This window comes from Furipterus horrens, unplaced genomic scaffold, assembly GCF_987537825.1.
Source record: "Furipterus horrens unplaced genomic scaffold, mFurHor1.1.pri manual_scaffold_2, whole genome shotgun sequence".
NCBI lineage: Eukaryota > Metazoa > Chordata > Mammalia > Chiroptera > Furipteridae > Furipterus > Furipterus horrens.
In genome coordinates, this window is record NW_028327172.1 from 191,842,840 (window position 1) to 191,861,647 (window position 18,808).

Here is an 18,808-nt window from a genome sequence, read left to right on the forward strand (position 1 = left end):
AACTTAGATGCTCTCAGTCCTAGTGCCCAGTGACACTATTGCCAGTCTCTTCTTTTCTCACCAGAAAAATTCCCTATTAAAATAATTGAATGAATGTATTGCTATTCTAGGAGGGCACCTATTTAATCCACTCTTGTATTATAATCTGTTTTATATTATCAAAGTCTTAAGTTTCAGGAAGGAAACATGAGAAACTGTTAACAATAGGGAGTAGAAGAGGGTGGAGGACTTTTGGTTGATAATCTTATATATGCTATTTATAATTTAATTTTTAACTACTCAATTTAAAAAATAAATTTATTAAAAAATGGTCAGAGAGACTTCCAGCCAAGATGGAGGCTTAGACTGACACGCTCTGTCTGCCTCCACAACTAAGAAGGAATACAACTACCGCAAAACCAGAAATAACCAGAAATTCCAGAAAATAAAGCTACATGGAAGTCCAACGTATGAAGTTATAAACCAGTGGTGCTCATCGGATGGGTAGGAGGGGCGAAACCGGGTCAGAGATGTCGGGCTGTGCTGTCCACGGCAGCAGCAGGGATAGGGACGGGACTACGAAAAATGCCAGGGGAGCAGTCCTGGCTGCAGTCGAGACCCATCAGCTCGCGATTGTAACGCTGGGGAAGGCAGACCCCCATTGCCTCAGACTGTGAGACCCAGAGGGCGCAGGGATGGAGGAAGAGGCTCCTGGTCTCTCAGCAGGGAATATCAGCAGGAATCAATCTTGGACCCCCGCCCCCACACAAAGCGCCACAGTGTGATAAAAAAGGTCGCCGCCGGGTTGTGATGAGTGCTCAGGGCGCTGCACCTGATAGTGTAGGAGGTGTGACAGCCCCACCCAAGAAGGAAAGATAAACAAAAACGGTCAGAATGACAGGAATAATGATTGAGATACCAGTCATGAAGCTAATCAAACAGCAAATAAAAAAATTAACCGATGAATAAATAGAAAAAGTTTCTGAGGCTCAGTTCAGAGCTATAGTCATAAGGCAGCTTACAGAATTAACAAAAGATATTGAACAAGACGAGAAAGGAATGAAGGCTAGTCCTGCTGAAATGAATGAAAACACGTACGAGACAAGTGGTGAGGAAACGAAAGCCAGGGATCAAGTCAACAAATCAGAACATAGGGAGGAACAAACAGTCAACCAGTGCAGAAAGAGGAAACAAAAAGTGAGGAATATGAGTAGAGGATCAGAAACCTCTGGGACAGCTATAAGCAAACAAACATTAGAATTACAGGGTTGCCAGAAGGTGAAGAAGAAGAACTAGAAATTGAAAAATTAAATGAAAAATAATGAACCAGAACTTCCCTAACTTGGGGGACGAAACAGACTTACAGATTCAGGAAGCACAGAGAGTTCCGGAAAAACTGGACCCAGGGAGAACCACTCCAAGACACATTATAATTAAAGTGTCAAAAATTAAAGATAAAGAGAGAATCTTAAAAGCAGCAAGAGAGAAGAAAAGAATTATGTATAAAGGAGTCTCAATTAGACTATGAGCTGATTTCTCAAGGGAGACCCTACAGGCAAAAAGGGACTGGCAAGAAATATTCAAAGTAATGAAAATCAAAAACCTACAGCCACGAATACTCTATCCAGCGAAGCTGTCATTCAGAATAGAAGGGCAGAGAAAGTGCTTCCAGGAGAAAGTAAAACTGAAGGAGTTCATCAGATCCAAACCACTGTTATATGGGATGTTAAAGAGACTGGTTTAGAAGAAGGAGGATCAAAGCTATAAACATTAAAATGAAAACTGCATCACAACACCCAACAACAGAAGCTAGGGAATCGAAACAAAGGCAAACTAAGTAGGCAACGAGAGTGGGAAAAGAACTATAGGTATGGGGAACATATTGAGGGGAGGTCAGCAGAGAGGGGGGAGGGAGAAAAGGGAGGGAGATGGTACAGGAATTAAGAAGCATAGTAGGAGGGAGTGGAGGAGACAGGAAGATGTTGAGAAGAACTATATGCACAACCTATGGACATGGACTAAAAGGGTGGACAATTGGAGGGAGGGGGTCACTGTGTGGAGGGGAGCAGAGGGAAAAGAAATTGGGACAAATGTAACAGCATAATCAATAAAACATATTTTTTAAAATTGTAAGAAAATAATACTAATAATGGACTCTTCACTGGATGCTAAAATCTTTGGTTGAAATGTTGATAGGGTACAATATTGACACGGTTCCAAGGTATTACTAAAGATTTTTTTAAAGCTAATTACAAGGGAAAAATGAATCTTTCGCATAAGTGGCATGGAAGTTAAAACCTTAACCAAGAGGTCAAATTTAGCATCACAAACATAGTGGGTTATCCTGACACTGTCTCCTGAAGTGATGTAATACTATAGTCACACATCCCCTATAAAAAATTCTTGGCAGAATATTTATTCCAAATCTAATCAAGCCCTTCCAGACCTAACTTCCAGCTTACAGAAAATGTGAAGAGACAAGGTAACAAGTAAAACAATAACACGAGATAAATAAAAATAAAAATGCAAGGCTTTCCACAAAATAACTGGCCTGTACTCTTACACTGTACCATCATAAAAGGTGAGAGAGCCATTTCAAATTAAAAGAATATACAAAGTCTTAAAACCAAATGCATGATTTGATTGTGTAAGTTCTAGACGGGGAAACAGCAATAAAAGAAATCTGGGGGACAATCATATTTGATTATAGTATATTTTTATATTCTTTTACATTTTTCATAGATGGCACCATACTTCATGGATCCTCTTGCAACCTAATTTCTTCAGTCATCATCATGTTTGAGATGTATGCACATTAGTACACCTAGGTTTAATTCATTTATTTTAGCTATCCTATAATATTCTATTAATGAATTACAAAAATTAATGTCCTGTTAATGAGAAACATTTAGTTTTTCACCTTTAAAATCAATTCTGCAAAGCACAGCTTTGCATGAGAGTTTACCTAGAGTAAATATTTAGAAGTGAAATGGGTAGAACATAGGGTATCTTCAACTTTGCATATTAAGGTAATTGTAAATCTTCTCCCCTAAGTGTTTCTTCATGTGTTAACTTTAGTTCTCACCAATCTTATGTGTATGAAATGGTATATCATTTATGTTTAAATCTGCATTTCCCTGAGTTGCAGCGAGGCTGAGCATCTTCTCAGAACTTTATTGGCCATTCTGGTTTTTTATTCTGTAGCTTCTTTGTCTGTTGTGTTGTTTGCCTTTTATTATTCTCCATTATTATTGGTTGGTTGGAGTTTTAAAAATTTATGCTTAAGGGTTAAAATTATGTTTTGATGCTAGTCTTTTTTTACGAGTTGAAAATTTTCCTTTCCCTTTCATTTCAAAGCAGAAAAAAAAAAAAAGCTAAGTGAATATATGAGGGAAGGATGGAGGAACAATCAGTTCCACAACCTTAGACCCCACACCGATGTAGAAACTGCCAGGCAAGGGCTCTACGAAGCTGCTAAATGAAGATAAATGAAAAAGGGACACAAACCAGCTCGCTTTCCAAAAGGTCCAGGGTTTGCTTTCCTGACTTATGAAAGATGATGCTCCCCATTAAAACTCTTTTTAATAGTTTGACTTCATTTTGCTGACTGAATCACCTTAATCATATTATTCTAATAATTGAGTTATTTTGATTTCATTCTCTCTGCTTTTTCTGCATTCTCAGATGTGCTGAAGATAGACTAAAAGGGACTGCAGATGTAGGCCTACAATGGAGATTCTAGAAAGGTTTCAAAGAAAAAAAAGTCATTTGTTTTAATGGATAGAAATAAGGGGTAACAAATTATCAAATTGTGCTATAGTTTTTCTTACAAACTGGGCTCATTTTTAGTAACAGCTAGATTTTCTTCTTCTGTAGCCTCTCTCGCCCTTGAGCAAAAGTATCTCAAAGGCAGACTGTATTTTCTCCATTTCTGTATCATCCTTGCAGGCTTTAGATGCTAATGGATTGCAAGACATTGTTTCAGGCAATTTAGGGACAGTGTAAAATATACCTAGATCATAATAGAAGAAGTTGAAGCCACTTTGCCAAGATATTTATTTCTGTAAGAGCTTTTAGTGATTAGTATTAGCTATTAAATACAGAGATTATCAAGACACATTGCAAATAGTGTTTGTTTGTATTACATTCAATGTATAGATGATATTTAATCCCCCTTTCTTTTTTAGTTTTTGTTTAACAACTGGAATTTGTCTAACCCCCACCCCAACCTCCCACCCCAGGTATACTTCTTTACTCTCTTCATTGATGAGCCTGTTTGGGAGGGTTAAATTGATTAAACATGGAAGCCATTAGACTGAGGTGGTTCTAGTAACTTAGCCTATGTTAGCCATCCAGACCTTATTCTGTAAATGCCTCAAGGTTAAGAAGGCAAAACCTGAGGACAACCAGTCACAAACAGCCAACTAGACTTTTCCAAATAAAGCAAATGTTTAAGGTATAGCTTATCAAATAATTGTGTTGCTTTGCTTCGGCCTTTTCTTTTTTAAAGTCTCTCCTCTAGCTCCTATCAGTGCAGTGTGTTTAACCACTTCTGGCTTGGTGCTGCCTGATTTGAATTGATTTTTGCTCAAATAAACTTAAAATATTTGATATGCCCTAAGTTATCTTTTAACAGTAGTGAGACAACTTATCAAATATACATAGTTGTCTTAGTCAGGACTTCCCTGATGCCACATAACAGAAACTAAGCTCAGATAGACTTATGAAGGAAAGGGGGCAAAATAACTGACCATTTTGAGAAGACCAGAGGCAGATGATCTCGCAATAGACATGTCTAGACTTAAGAGTACAAATGATATCAAAGGCATCTGTGTTTTCAGTTCTGCTTCTTTCTGAGTTGACTTCATTGTCAAGCTGATTCTCTCTCAACTCCAGTCTATATTCCACCACATTAGCAAGACTAGTCCATAGAAGGTGCCTCTTGCCTGATACTTTTAAATAATGATCTGAGCTTGATTCTCAGTGGGTCAAATTTGGTCCCATAAATTCTTCTTCTTCTTCTTCTTTTTTTTTTTTTTTTTTAAAGACTTTTCATTTATTTATTTATAGGGAGAGGAAAAGGAAGGGAGAAAATGAGGAAAAGATACATAGATTGGTTGCCTCTTGCATACTCCCAACTGAGGACCTGGCCTGCAACCCGGGCATGTGCCCTGGTTGGCAATCAAATCAGTGACCCTTTGGTTTGCAGGCCAACACCCAATCTTCTGAGCCACACCAGCCAGAGATGGTCCCATAAATTCTTAAACCTATCATTGAGACAGATGGGCCAGGCTTGGGTTAGTCACCCACTCTTGTCTGAATGGAGTGGTAAGAGGAATCAACTTCCTCTGAGACTCTAAGTCTCATGCTATGAAAAGAATGATGTATGGATGCTACTTTAATTTTCAATTTTTATCTGATGCTTTTTATATTTTTTCCCCAGTGTCTGTCAATTTCTACTTGATAAGAGTTTTCATAGGATAAGAGTCAAGTTCTAAGTATTACCCAGCTTATTTTAATTGAAGGAAAGAGAATTCTGTTGTAACACAAACCTTGAAGGTGAGGCAGTTGGATACCAAGAGGCTATTACTCCTTTTGGCTAGAAATTGGCTGATGGAGCAGAATTGATTCCACAGTTATTGATGATTTGGCTCTCCCCAGTTTTCAAGCGAGATTCTACTGAAACATCAAGTCATCAATTTGCTCATTTCTGCTTCCATCTGTGATTAATGATCCTGTGGTTGGATAGGGCATCTTTGTAATTGCTAAGTGCTGAGTCATTCATCTCATTAGGAGTAAATTCCAACTTTTATTTGCTGCCTGAAAAGTAAGCTCCATAAGCTCTGCTGATATAGCATGAATATGAGGTCTTAATTATATGTGTGTGTGTGTGTGTGTGTGTGTGTGTGTGTACCTTTGTCTTTGACAAGGCTCTTTTTAAATTCTGTAAATCATAGGTAACTGATAGAAAGCAATTCTTGTCTATTATGTTATTCTACTGCTGCTTTAAAAAATTACCGCAAATTTGGTGCCTTAAAATAGCGCAAATTTAGTATAATATAGGTCTGGAGGCCAGAAGTCCCACCCAGGTCTCACTGGACTAAGACCAAGCTATTGGCAAAGCTCCTCTTTTTTCTGGAGGGTGTGGGGGAAATTTTATTTTCTTGCCTTGTTCAGCTTTTAGAGGCCACAGCATTCCTGGGTTCCTGGATCCCTTTTGCCATCTTCAAAGCCAGCAATCTTGCATCTTTCTGCCCTTTCTTCAGTGGTCACAGCCCCCTTTGTCTCTCCTGCTTGCCCTCTTCCACTTCTAAGATCCCCTGTGATCACACTGGGCCTACAGGGATAATCCAGTATAATCTCACCATAATAAGGTCAGCTGATTAGCAATCTTAATCCCTTCTGCAACCTCAATCCCCCTTCACCTTGTAACCTACCACATTCACAGTTTCTGAGGATTAAGATGTGGACATCTTGGAAGTGCAGGGAGGGAGGCACTCATTCTGCCTTTCATATCTATATACACACAAGTAAATTCTACCTGGTGGAGGCTGAATTGACTTCTCTGATCATTCATTCCTGTAGAAAAATCCAGTTTTGCTTTTATTTGTAAATTTATTTCAGCATTCCTTTACTCCATATGGATTTGATTTCTCCTTTGAGTTGATTTTAACAAATTTTCCAGTTGTCTCATTATTTAATGAGTTACATAAAATCTTTGACATGTTTATTTTATACATACTATAAAATCTCTTTGTAAATATGTAATATTTATAATACATGTCATAATTTTACCTTGTTTTGAAAATTTATCATAGACTTAGCTACTCAAGATAGCAAGATATATAGATACACTATACATATGTTCTAGGGCTTCAGAAAATGAGCATATTTTGAAAGGCCCTTACATATTCTTATACTTCATGCATCAAAAAAATTTGTTTGAAGTTTTCTCAAATTTGCCAATAATTCTAAAAGCTTAATTACCAATAATGTTGTGTGAGCTGAAAGAAAATGTTCTAAATTACTGGTAATAATTTTTTCAATCAATCATGCTAAAGGAAAGACTGAATGATCTTTCTGATCTTTCCATAGAAACTAAGTTTACAAAATGGTTGTCTTCTGAAGAGGAGATCAAAGAGTTTGCAGCCAAAACATGTACGGAAAAATGTATTATAGAGGTGAGTCAAACAATTAATTAATAAACATACCATGTTATTTTCCTAGACCTTTTTGATATTTGTCGTATTTTAGTCCTAAGATCTTCTAATATTTTGAGAATTTTTTCTTGGTCTAAATAAATTTTTATTTTTGAGACTTTATTTATATTTTTTTAGAGAGAAGGAAGGGAGAGAGAGTTGGAGAGAATCATTGATTGGTTGCCTATCACTCAAGCCCGTTCTGGGGACTGAACCCGCAACCCAGATTATGTGGCCTGACAGGGAATCAAACCAGCAACTTTTTGCTTTGTGGGACAACACCCAACCAACTGAACCATACCAGTCAGGGCTAAATTTTCATTTTTGTAACTTAACTTTGAATTAGTAATGTGGGAGCTATTTTTCTTAAAGAATGTTTTTTCCCTAAATATGTATGAGCTTCAAGCCCCTTAAAACCTAGTCTTCATTCATTTATTAAACAGATATTTGTAGAATACCTACTGTGTGTCAGCCATCAATTTCTGGCCCTCACTTGTCAAACTGGAAAAACTTAAACAGCTTCTGGTGCAGAAGAGAAAATAGATGATTTCAGCCATCTTCTGGGAAAAATTTTTGGCCATCTTCTGGGAGAAATTTTTCTTCTCACTCAGGTAACATATTCCTCAAGGGTCAGCTGTGGCTCTGCTCTGCGTTATCTTCATTCAGGTTGCAGGAGCTGTCCCTTGTGGCCCAGGAAAAAGAGTTGGCACATTATATGATGGTTCTTAAAGCATCTGCTCAGGATGGTATATGTCATTGCCACTCACATGTCATTGGCCAAGGGAAGTCACATGACTTAGCCTGAAGCCAGAATGGTAGTTCAGTAGGAAGGACTCCAAATATGGCTATGACTATACAATAATACAGTCTACCTCATAAGTCCTCTGGGGTTGATTAGAGATAAAGATTAGAGATAAAGATATTTGAAATGTTTGTAAGATACATTCGAATATCCATTCGTAGGATATTTTTAGGTGTAATTAAAACTTACATATTACACACATATGTGATAAGATTGTGTTTACTGAAGTGCTTTAAAGTAGGTTATAGATCAGAGCTGTCAACAGAAAAATAATGTGAGCCATGTATACAATTTAAAATACTCTGCTAAAATAAAAAGTAATGCATGAAATTAATTTTAATATGCTCATTTAACCAATATATCCAAAACATTATCATTTTATGATGTAATCTGTATAACAAAAATTAATCAGATATTTTAAATTCCAGTGTATGTTAGAGCACACTTAGAGTACCCCTTAGTTTGAACAATTCCCATTTTAAGTGCTCCTAACCACATGTAGCTAGTGACTATCACATGAAACCATCCGTGTCTAGATAATTCAACCTTTGAATATTCTCAAAGAAACAGACTGGTTAGTTGCTAGATAGACCCTTAATGACTAGAGGTCAACATTCTTCTTTGTAAAATTCAGGTTCAATACTTTTCAGGAGAACCCAGCAGATTTCAAGTTTAACTTTTTTACTGTTGCGTACTTAGCTATATCCTCTTTCACCTCATAAAGAAATACATCAAAGCAAACTAAAACTTTGTTCCAACTTTTATTCACCTTTCATCAGCCTTTGATTTGGTGAGCTGGAGCCAGCTGGACCAAGAGTGTATAAATTTATTTGGATTTCTGTTTTTTAATAGTTCTGCGAAATCTATTTTCTAATACCATCTACTAGGTATTACCGAAACTAGTGTGGGCAGGAATGGCCTCTTGAAAGATCACATTATTTTAAGTGTGATTATAAATAGTGTGTCGTGAACACCACTTCCTTTTAATATATGGTAATAGCTTAGTATCACTTTTGGATGAAAGGATGGAAACATTTACCTTCTCTCTTGAAATAATAGGAGTGCGCTTGTAAATCTGATGAAGTTCATCTATTGATGTGAATCAGCCATAGCACTACAAGACAGAATTTCCAGTATCAGTAAGATGACAGGATCATCATTAACTGAAAAAAAAGAAAGCTAATCATCATAATAATAAAATACATTTAAAGAAAATATAAGTTAGTAGTTCTTTAATTTTTATGTGTTCAATGTTAAATGAAGCTACGCAGCAGGTCCATTTGTTCACTTCACCCAGTGGAGTACTGTGTGGTTAATTCATATTGGTAGGTCCCTATTTTAGATATGCTGATATCCCTAACACCTACCACAGTGCTGGGTACATAGTGTGCAGTCCATAAATATGTACTGAATTGAATTAAAGTCAGATATCTGGAAGCCTGTGGTGTGTGTATCTGAGGGAAAATATATACTGGAGAAGGCAGGGAAGTTGAGACTGAGCAGAAAACTCTCAATAGAATGGCAAGAATCCTGGAAACATTCACACAGAATGCTGAGATAGCTTTAAAAGTCAGTCAGAAATCCTAACCTTCAAAATAAATACTATTTGATAATAAGAAACCCATTCATAGCCAATACAGAGAGTTTAAATATCTTAAATATTAAAATTCTATGTGTTGTATTTTGCAGATTCAAGGGAAGTTTCACTCCATCTGGTCTTTCCCCAGCAGTGATTTTAGCATTACTCCTTCCAGAGGCCTAATGTCTTCAGAAGCAGCCCAGCGACGTGAAATAGTTTATGTAAGTCCCCAAAAGGGACACATTACTCCACCAGCTGCATTCCCTCATGTCAGGAAAAAGAGAGTCCAATATATTTCTCATCTAATACAAAATCTCAGAAGGCTGAAACACACTAACACAGAAAAGAAAATGCAATTAGGATTCAACTACTTGCTGTCATGAAAAGTATCAGTAGTTAATAATGTTGAAAATTCATAGCATGTTAGAGACAAAAGAGTCCCCACATATCACCAGGCACAATCCCTCCCCTTTTATAAATAGGACAGCTGAAGCCAGGAGAAGTACAGAGAGTCCAGACTTCAGTCTCATGATGTGATCTGACAGCCGTCTTAGAGCTCACTGCCAGGCAGGTCCTTCTGACCAGCAGAGCTCCCTGACTCCATGAGGGAGACACATCCTTTTTTTTAACTACCAGTTGACACATTCTTTTTTTTTTTTTTTAAACTAATAATTTGCACTTCTCAATTCCTTCACCTTTTCTGCCCAGTTCCTCAAACCTCCTCCAGTCTGGCAACCATCAGTCTGTTCTCTCTCTATGAGTCTGTTTCTGTTTTGTTTGGTTATGTTGTTCTTTAGATCCCACTCTAAGTGAGATCATATGGCATTTGCCTTTCTCTGTCTGGCTTATCTCACAGAGCACAATTCCCCCTAGGTCCATCCGTGCTCTCACGGGTGACACATTCCTGAAACTTAACTGGAACATTAAGATATTACCAAATGCCTTTTTTTCCCCACTTTTACTCTTCACTCACCAGTTATTAAGCACTTTATTAACTTTATCATAGCCCAGAGAGTTCTGACAATTGTGTGCACAACTCAAGTTCTAAGATGTACACAAATGGTCATAAATACGTGTGTATACAAATCTGTGCATATACACACATACATGGATACATATATACGTGTGTGTGGCTATGTACATCTTACACTATGTATGTTAATATAGCAGCTAAATACATAAAGAAATGTCATCAATAAGCAGCATTAATAACATACCTATGTACAATAATATAACCACTGTTAAATGTATTGGAAAAGAAAGAAAGGCACATTTGCTACTTATCAATATTTCAAGGTGTTTGTAAAAAACTGTAGCACTCAGTGCTTCTGTTAGGTTCAGTTGTCACTTAGACTTTGTACCATCTAGTACTAGGCCTTAGAGCAATTAGACTATTGAAAAATGATCCAGCCTGAGATGTGTGTTTAATGTGAATAATCCAAGACTGCTTATGAAAGAACATCAACTTTTGCAGTTATCTCTTGTCAAATGTTAATGACATAAGTCTAACTTAATTATTTCTTTAACCCTAACCTCCCCTCCACCTTTTTTTAAGGAAAGTGAGTATATTCATTTCCCTATGCAATACATCAGATCCAGACAATAATGTAAAGAAACCCTCAGGAAATTAATTTGAAATGAATTGGATCTGCTTCAAAGTATTTGTTTGAATTATGACGATTTTTGGTGATATGTGTTGGTTTCTTGTTTTCTTTTGTCTTTTAGAGGCAGTAATGCTTTTCTTCAGTAATACAATTATACAAATAATATAATAATGTACAAATATTATGGTATGTGTTAGCTAAAAGATTGTGTGTATTTGTATTATTACCCAAAAGAAACATGTTACTGAGGAAAAGCACTCTAATTATTCCCTAGAGATTAATGGTTTGACTCTCAAATATGAAACTTGACCTTGTGGCAATGTAGCAGAGTAATTAAGAGGCCTCAGGACCTTGGCTAAACCTGAACACCTCCCAAGGCCCCATTTCCAAATATGACCACATGGGCGGTCATGGCTTCAATATGAATTGGGGGTGGGGGGGCAAAATTCACTCCACAGCAACCAAGAAACCCACATGTGCCAGATTTTACTTTCTTCCAAATATTTGTAGATGATGATGTAGCCATGAATAGAGAGGAGAGAAATGTATGTCTTGACAAACTTGATTCTGCCTCTTCTTGGGGTTTTGCTAAACCACATTTAAGCTTTCCTCTCAAACTGCTAAATAAACCTTTTCTTCTGACTCAGAAGTGCTTTTAATAATATAATTGGTGTTAACAGAACTATACAAATATTTGCTAATTTAAAATAGGAAACTAGTTGTTATAGGTTGAATGCATGAAGACAGAGCCCCAGGGAGAATGCCAAGAAGTGAATGTGACTACTGGCTATTGGAGTGATGCATCTACAGGGAAGGCCAGAGAGTCTGACAAACCACCAAAAGCTAGGGAGAAGCAAAGAAGGATTCTGCTGCAGGTGTCAGAGGGAGAAAGGCCCTCTGAAACTAGCACCCAGACTATTGGCTTCCAGAACTATAAGACAATAAATTTTTGTTGTTTTAAGCCACTGAGTTTGTAGTGCTATGTTATGGGAGCCGTACAGAATGAATGCAGTGATCTGTCTCCTGGAATTGGATTGTAACAGAATATAGTTAGAGGCATTTTATATTCTTATTTTGGATTTGTACATATTTTTTTTCTCTTTTTCAAATACGGTGAGAAAACAAAAGGTGATCAGAATTTATTCTTTATTTTTAATGTTCAGAGCTGGCAAAATGAATCAGAGCAAGTAAAATCCAGACAAAGATAAAGGTAGCTATGTGTGTTATTTAATCCAAGAAAACAAAGAGCATTTGCTGCATAGAGTGACTTCTTGCCACAGCAGTTGTGGGGAAAACAGCTGTAAGTACATTAAAAATGACATTTACAGAATCCTCTATCAAATTATTTGTGCAATACATTTAAAATGAAATTTTCATTCCCAACTCCAATATCAAAGAACATTCTTAATATTGTTTACAATATTTATTATGCAAAGTAGATGGAGGATATGAGATTCACAAATAAATTGCCAATTTCGATAGAAACTACTCCGAAAAGTCTAAGAGGTGTCTTTGAAGTGCTGCTTACTTCAAATACAGGGAAGATATTGGAGATTCATACAGGTTTCTAAAGCCTTACTGCCTACCAGAATCATTTTTGAAGTTACAACAATTCTTTACATCTTGTCACATCATAAAACAGAACCTACTGACATACATGGAAAAATCTAAGAATGCCCAAGTCAAGTTCCTCTGGATATGCATAAGCTCTGTGCTCAATATCAAAAGCCAAAAATCCTAAAGGGAGAAGCGATGTGCAGAATAAAACAGACTTTATTGAAGTGTGACTTGCTGGTTAGCACTCTTTTACCTGGAAATGGAGGGGAATGGAGACTATACAATAACATGTTTTACCCCCTAAAAATACTCATTGATAAGGGTTTGCTGCAAAGACGTGGCCAGGATAGTAAGTAGTATATGATACACACATACACTCTCTTCTTCACAAGTTCTAAGGAATTATGTATGATCTCTTCTTGTTAAACAAGCTTAATCTAGCACCTACTAGGTGCTGGGGACACGTGTGCATTGAAACAACCAAAGGAACTATTTTCATGGAGCTTGCTTTGTACTAGAGGAGATAAAAAAAAAAAACGTACCATATATTGTTCTATTATATGTTCAATTAAGTTGCTTAAGGACTTAAGCTTTGCAACTAAAATGATGAACTGCCTTCTGTGAGAAGGTGAATTTGTTGGTTTCATCAAATTTGTAAGTTTAGAGCCATGTTTTAAAGTCTCTCTTTGGGAGACACTTATGGCAGTAATGGATGGCATTTACTGCTTGTGCAGTTCAGTTGGCAGCGTAACTTAAAAGAACCCACCGTGGATGTTCCTGAGAATTTTTCTTGTCACACTGAAATTCCTACCACCTATGGCAAATGTCAACACCTGCTTCTTGTTCGGGCCTCTCTTGTTTTCGCCCCTCCACCCAGATTTTGGAGTCCAAACAAGTACTAAATGAATACAAGTTGAGCAATCCATTTTCCCATAATGCAGCAGAAGAGTCTGAGCCCTCGGCCTACCTTTTACAGCTCCATGAAAGGCCCACGGGGGGAAACACCTTGGATTTGGGTCATTTCATACATAAGGATCTCCTCATTTTCTTTACATTTCTCCTGACAGCTGTCTGATAGGCTCCTCAGCTTCAGGCCTAGCTCTCCACAAACCTCATCATCCAGTGATTTGGGAAGTCAAGACAATGGCTGCGTTTTCGGTTACCTGTGCAAGCTCACTTGGTCTTCCTATAAAGGGGAGCGCTCCCTTCTGAAATTCTTGGAGGCATGCCCTCCATTCTCCATGATCCTGAAAGAGCCAGGATTATTCATTGCAATCAAGAGAAATTAAAGTTTGCTGTTCAGAGGAGAAAATAAATTTAGTGAATGAGAGTGAACAGCTCACCTGAAGAACTTAGTAAGAGCGAGGCCCAGATCACGCTCTGGAGCTGGTTCCATGAAGCCACCACTGCCACCGCCCTGGGCTCAGGTACCACCATGGAACCACCTCCACCACCCGCACAGAAGAGGACACCCTCGAGCTAAAACCACAGGCACTGACAGCTCCTCACACTGGGCTTCTGCCGTCTCTGCTGCAGTTCTCTTCTCATGGGTTCTCCTCAGATTCCACTTCTTTCAACATTTTCTTCTGACAGTGATGTCATCCCATGCCTTCGAGGGAGGCTGGGAACCTGAGTAACCGATGCCAAGGTGAACTTCCTCCCAAATGGTAGAAAATGCCTCCAAGGAAGGGGGTTCACGCATGCAATGGTGAATATCTCCCTTAGTGGCGAATCTGAAAATTGAGTCCCCAGGCTTTGATGAACCAGCACGTGGACTTGAGATTTGCTCTCTTTATTATGTAATGTGACAAACGGAGCTGGCGCTTCCGAGGGGGCGGCTGCACTTCCTGCTGCTTCCCTCGCTTGCCCCTCTGAGCACCTCAACTCGTTACATCAGATGGAACTGAGACATGTGCAGAGCCATGCCTGACCCACGCTGGGCCCACAGCCTGGGGGGCCACCTGCCCCTTAGCTACCTGCATGACCCACACAGCCTGACTCAAATGCCACTTCCTCCAGGAAGTCTGGAAACTAATTTGCAAAGCAGATTCCTTATGGCCTCACAAGAATTGCTGCTCTCCGGGCTCTCAGGGCTTGCAGAATGCTGTGCTTTTACCTTCCAGGGTACCTACCCACCTGACAGTGCTGCAGCTTGCAAACTCACACAGTGTTCCCTGCTGACTCCAGAGCCTCCCCCAGGAGCCGTTAGTGCAGGAGTCAAGGTGGCGGTGGTGGGACCTTGGAGGCGGGAGCCCTGCGTCTGCTTCAGGCTTCACGTGGGACTAGATGTAACGAGTCTCATCATGAAAGAGGTTTTTGGGGAGTGCAGTGTGGCCCCCTTCCCCCAGCAATCACCTTCAGCTCTGCTGCGTTCTCCTGTGGGGCTGAGAGCCCAGGCTGTGCAGCCAGCCCCTGTCCCTGCCCAGTTGTGTGGTCCTCCTGGTTGTATGGTGTTTGGACAGTGACTTCTTGCATGTTCCACAGGTTGCTGTAGAGACTAACTGTTAATACTTGTAAGGAGCCAACAATGGGGCCCGACACCCTTTAGCCCCACATTAGTTATTAGTTTCACAGCCTTCCAGGAGGCAGAGACTTCTTGGTTCTCTCTCGCACTCACCTCTGCCCAGCCCCTCTCCCAGGTCATTGCTTATAGGACAGGTTTGTCCAGTCTGTTGAGGGGAGATTTGGCACCAGGAGGGATCTGGGCAGAGGCTGGGGAGCCAGGTCAGCACAACACAGTGAAATCCTGCCATGGCCATAAGAAGCCTGAGGTAATCTATGTTAGGGCATCATCAGGCTTCAGGGGCAAAAAAAAAAAAAAAAAAAGGAGGGTGGGGTGGGGCGGGGCTCAGACTCACAATTTGCAATATGTCAAATAAGTGAACTTGGAAGGAAAAAGAAGTGTCCACCTCAGTTCATAGAACTTATTTCATCATTTTGGTGAGCTATTACGTGGGGCCTGCTTGATTTTGTTGCCAAGAAGTTCATTCTCACCCATTTATTCTGTTCTGAAAGTGGCTGTTTTTCATCATATGCATCTTTCCTGAGCACAGGGATCACCTAAAATCTTGGTCAAGTTCAGATTCTGGTTCAGTAGGTCTGGATGGGCCATGAGATTCTGTATTTCTAATCAACTTCCAGCTGCTGCTGGTGGTCCACCCTTTGAGCAGCAAGGATGTACTACAGGGAGGGAAATGCCTATAACTTGTTCTTAGATCATTGCAAAATAGCAGAGGTTCAAGGCCTAAGAAAGCCTATTCTAACTGAATTGTTTCAAGATAGGTGTGATTGCGGTAGAATTTCTCCACAAAGTATATCCTCTTAGCCTCCCTGTGCAGGCGACAGTTGAGTGGCCGTTTATGACTATATGACTATGTACAAAGGAAATAAAAATTACTTATCCAAACCTTGAGACAAATTAATCTCAACAAGACGAGTCAAGGCACTTTGACAGATGGGGATAATCTGAAGACTCAGATTAGGTGAATATGAAAAGTGGATAAAAGAGGTTAAGACAAGTTCTTTATTTCTTCATGGGTCCACCATTGGCCACTGCACAGGATCACCTGGTTTGTTTGTTCAGATCTGGCTTCTGGGTTCTACCCCAGATGTAGTGAATCAGAATCTGCAGGGGTGGGAAGTGTGCTGAGAATCTGCATCTTGAATAAGGAAACATCTATCCAAGCAATCATTACATGCATTAAAATTTAAGAGCCTTTGAGCTCTCTGATAAGACTTGGTATCATTTGATGATCACAGCACATTGAATTGCTAATGGTGTGAGTGCTAGTAGCCCCAATCCTTATCTTGCCTGAAAATGTTCTGTGATTTAGACCTTGGTTTCATACCTACACCTGGAAGGAATCTTTCGGTTCATGTAAGTGTCCTTAGAAGCCACTGATGATCTGGTCCTAGTCTTGGTGCTTTTGTTGATATTCAGTACATGCACATACAATATAGGAAGGTCAATGTTATTTTCACCACTCGTACACATAATGGAGTTTTGAGTACTCTCATCCTTTATGTAGCAAATGCAGAGTCCACTAGATGAAGTAAATTTCCACCAAACCCTACAGTGATTTATCTGGAAATATTTCCTCCCCCAAAGCCATGGAGAAATAAGTGCATCTAACAAAGAAAGGGAAGTTAAATACATGATATCACTAGAATGAATACCATCTTTGACTAAGTGACTGTTCAGGGAAAACAAAAGCCACTTGGGGGTCTTTTTCAGGCTGGATAAGGTTGTAGTCTCTCCAGTACCCACGCTACTGAGCTACAATTGTATGTATAATTGTGTCATATCTTAAAGGCATTTTCTGTGTAGTTTTATCAGAGAACAGCAGAAGTTTACCAGAACCAAAAATACTTTTCTTCACATTGTTAAGAGGACTTTCATGCATTTCATCCATTCTTTAGAAAATGAAAAAGCTAATGCCATGTAATCACAATTTCCTGGGATTCTGAAAAACCGTTAAAGAAGCACATTGATGCTCTCTGAATGGAAACAGTGTAGCACGTTTTGGATTGGCTCTGTTGTGGGGGTTCTTGACACTCATATGCTCAAATCAGTTTTCAAAGGTTTCTTTTGTGTCCAAAACATGCAGACCGTCTGATTTCAACCATGAATGCGCTTCTGGGTGAATGCAGATGGTAAGTATGTTTTTTCTTTCAAAGGGAAAAAAAGGACACTTAATTAAAGCCTATATCAATTATATCAATACTTCAGGCTTGAGAAGTACTCGAATTTCATTTTCATATATGTAAAAATTAATGTTTTAAAGGTGCATTGTCAACTGAAGTGTTTTTTTCTTTCTTTCTAGATTTATTGAAGACCAACAAAACACCGTATTTAAAGAAAAGCTTTCTGAGAAGCAGGGATAAACAGGAGGATTTCTGGGTCCCTTAGTATTTAATTTAAAGACAAAGTAACATGCCTGTATTACTAGAAATATTAGATTGTATTCTGAACCATGTTATTCTTCTTTGGCCACTGAGAGAGCATCCTCTGCTTAGTATCTTCAGAAATATTTTTGAAGTATATGGTTGTAAATAATTTCCTGAAGCAGTTTCCAAGAGCCTCACTGATTCCTAGAAAAACAGTTGTATCAAAACAAAATTGGTTTGTGGAGTGCTCCCAGGTATGCGTGACAGCCAACATCATTTATGAACGCTTTTTGCATACTGAGCAGGTGCAGGGATACCCATAGTGTTAGACACAACGTGATTCAACAGTGTGGCCTGGGAAATGCCAAGAGTCTATATTTCTGTGTAATGGGAGATGTCTTTGGTTTTCTGAATAGCACATGGCTCTTGCTACCAAAAGGGAGATCAAATTGCTTTGAAGATCAAGGCCACAAAGCAGTCAGGTGGGAAACACAGAGAGCTGCAGCCCCAGCCTGTCATGCTCTGGGTGGGTAAGCAAGTCCAAAAAAGCTGGAAACAAGAGCAAATATCCCAACAAAAATAACATGGGTCACTCAGAAAAGCTCATCCAGAATAGCATTCAGGACTGGGCATACTCCCTGGCCACCCTTGGCAGAGTAAACCACAGGATATTAAGAGTTTGTTTTATATATCTCATGCTGGAGTTCAGTGATTTTTAATGATCACTGGTATCAGAGATCCCCTTTAAGGGGTATGTTTAGAAATGTGGCCCTGGCCCTGGCTGGTGTGGCCCAGTGGGTTGAGCACCAGCCTGCAAACCCAAGGGTCACCAGTTCGATTCCCAGTCAGGGCACATGCCTGGGTTGCGGGCCAAGTCCCTAGTTGGGGGTGCGCAAGAGGCAAGCACACATTGATGTTTCTTTCCCTTTTCCTCCCTCGCCCTCTCTCTAAAAATAAATAAAATCTTTGAAAGAAAGAGAGAGAGAGAAAGAAAGAAAGAAAGAAAGAAAAAGAGAAAGAAAGAAAGAAAGAAAGAAAGAAAAGAAAAGAAAGAAAAAGAAAAAAGAAAACTTGGTTTATGTGACTTGAACAAGAAAAATTGCCGTGAAAGGATGAAGCTTCCCTTACCAAAGGCCTGTTTTGGTCTGCATGTGCTACATGGGATTCCAGCATGTATGCAGAACCTAATTTGTTATCTTGT

At 39.1% G+C, this 18,808-nt stretch overlaps 1 protein-coding gene across 5 annotated transcripts in view; it reads left to right on the forward strand.

The window, feature by feature from the left end:
- The window catches only part of LOC150020193 (uncharacterized), a 23,538-nt gene extending 5,012 nt beyond the window's left edge, over positions 1-18,526 (forward strand). For 2 of the 5 annotated variants that reach the window (XR_016509114.1, XR_016509115.1), the window contains 4 exons: positions 7,075-7,160; positions 7,622-7,789; positions 9,670-9,780; positions 17,544-18,526. Coding sequence is in view for 3 of the 5 variants with exons in the window: in XM_090266938.1 (XP_090123064.1) it covers positions 7,075-7,160; positions 9,670-9,780; positions 11,875-11,904 (227 nt within the window). In the remaining 2 variants the exon portion in view is untranslated. Of the gene's footprint in view, positions 1-7,074; positions 7,161-7,621; positions 7,790-9,669; positions 9,781-11,874; positions 11,974-17,543 lie in introns of those variants that run through there. The other 3 variants (XM_090266939.1, XM_090266938.1, XM_090266940.1) reach the window with 3 other exon arrangements.
- The last annotated feature ends 282 nt before the right edge of the window (positions 18,527-18,808 follow it).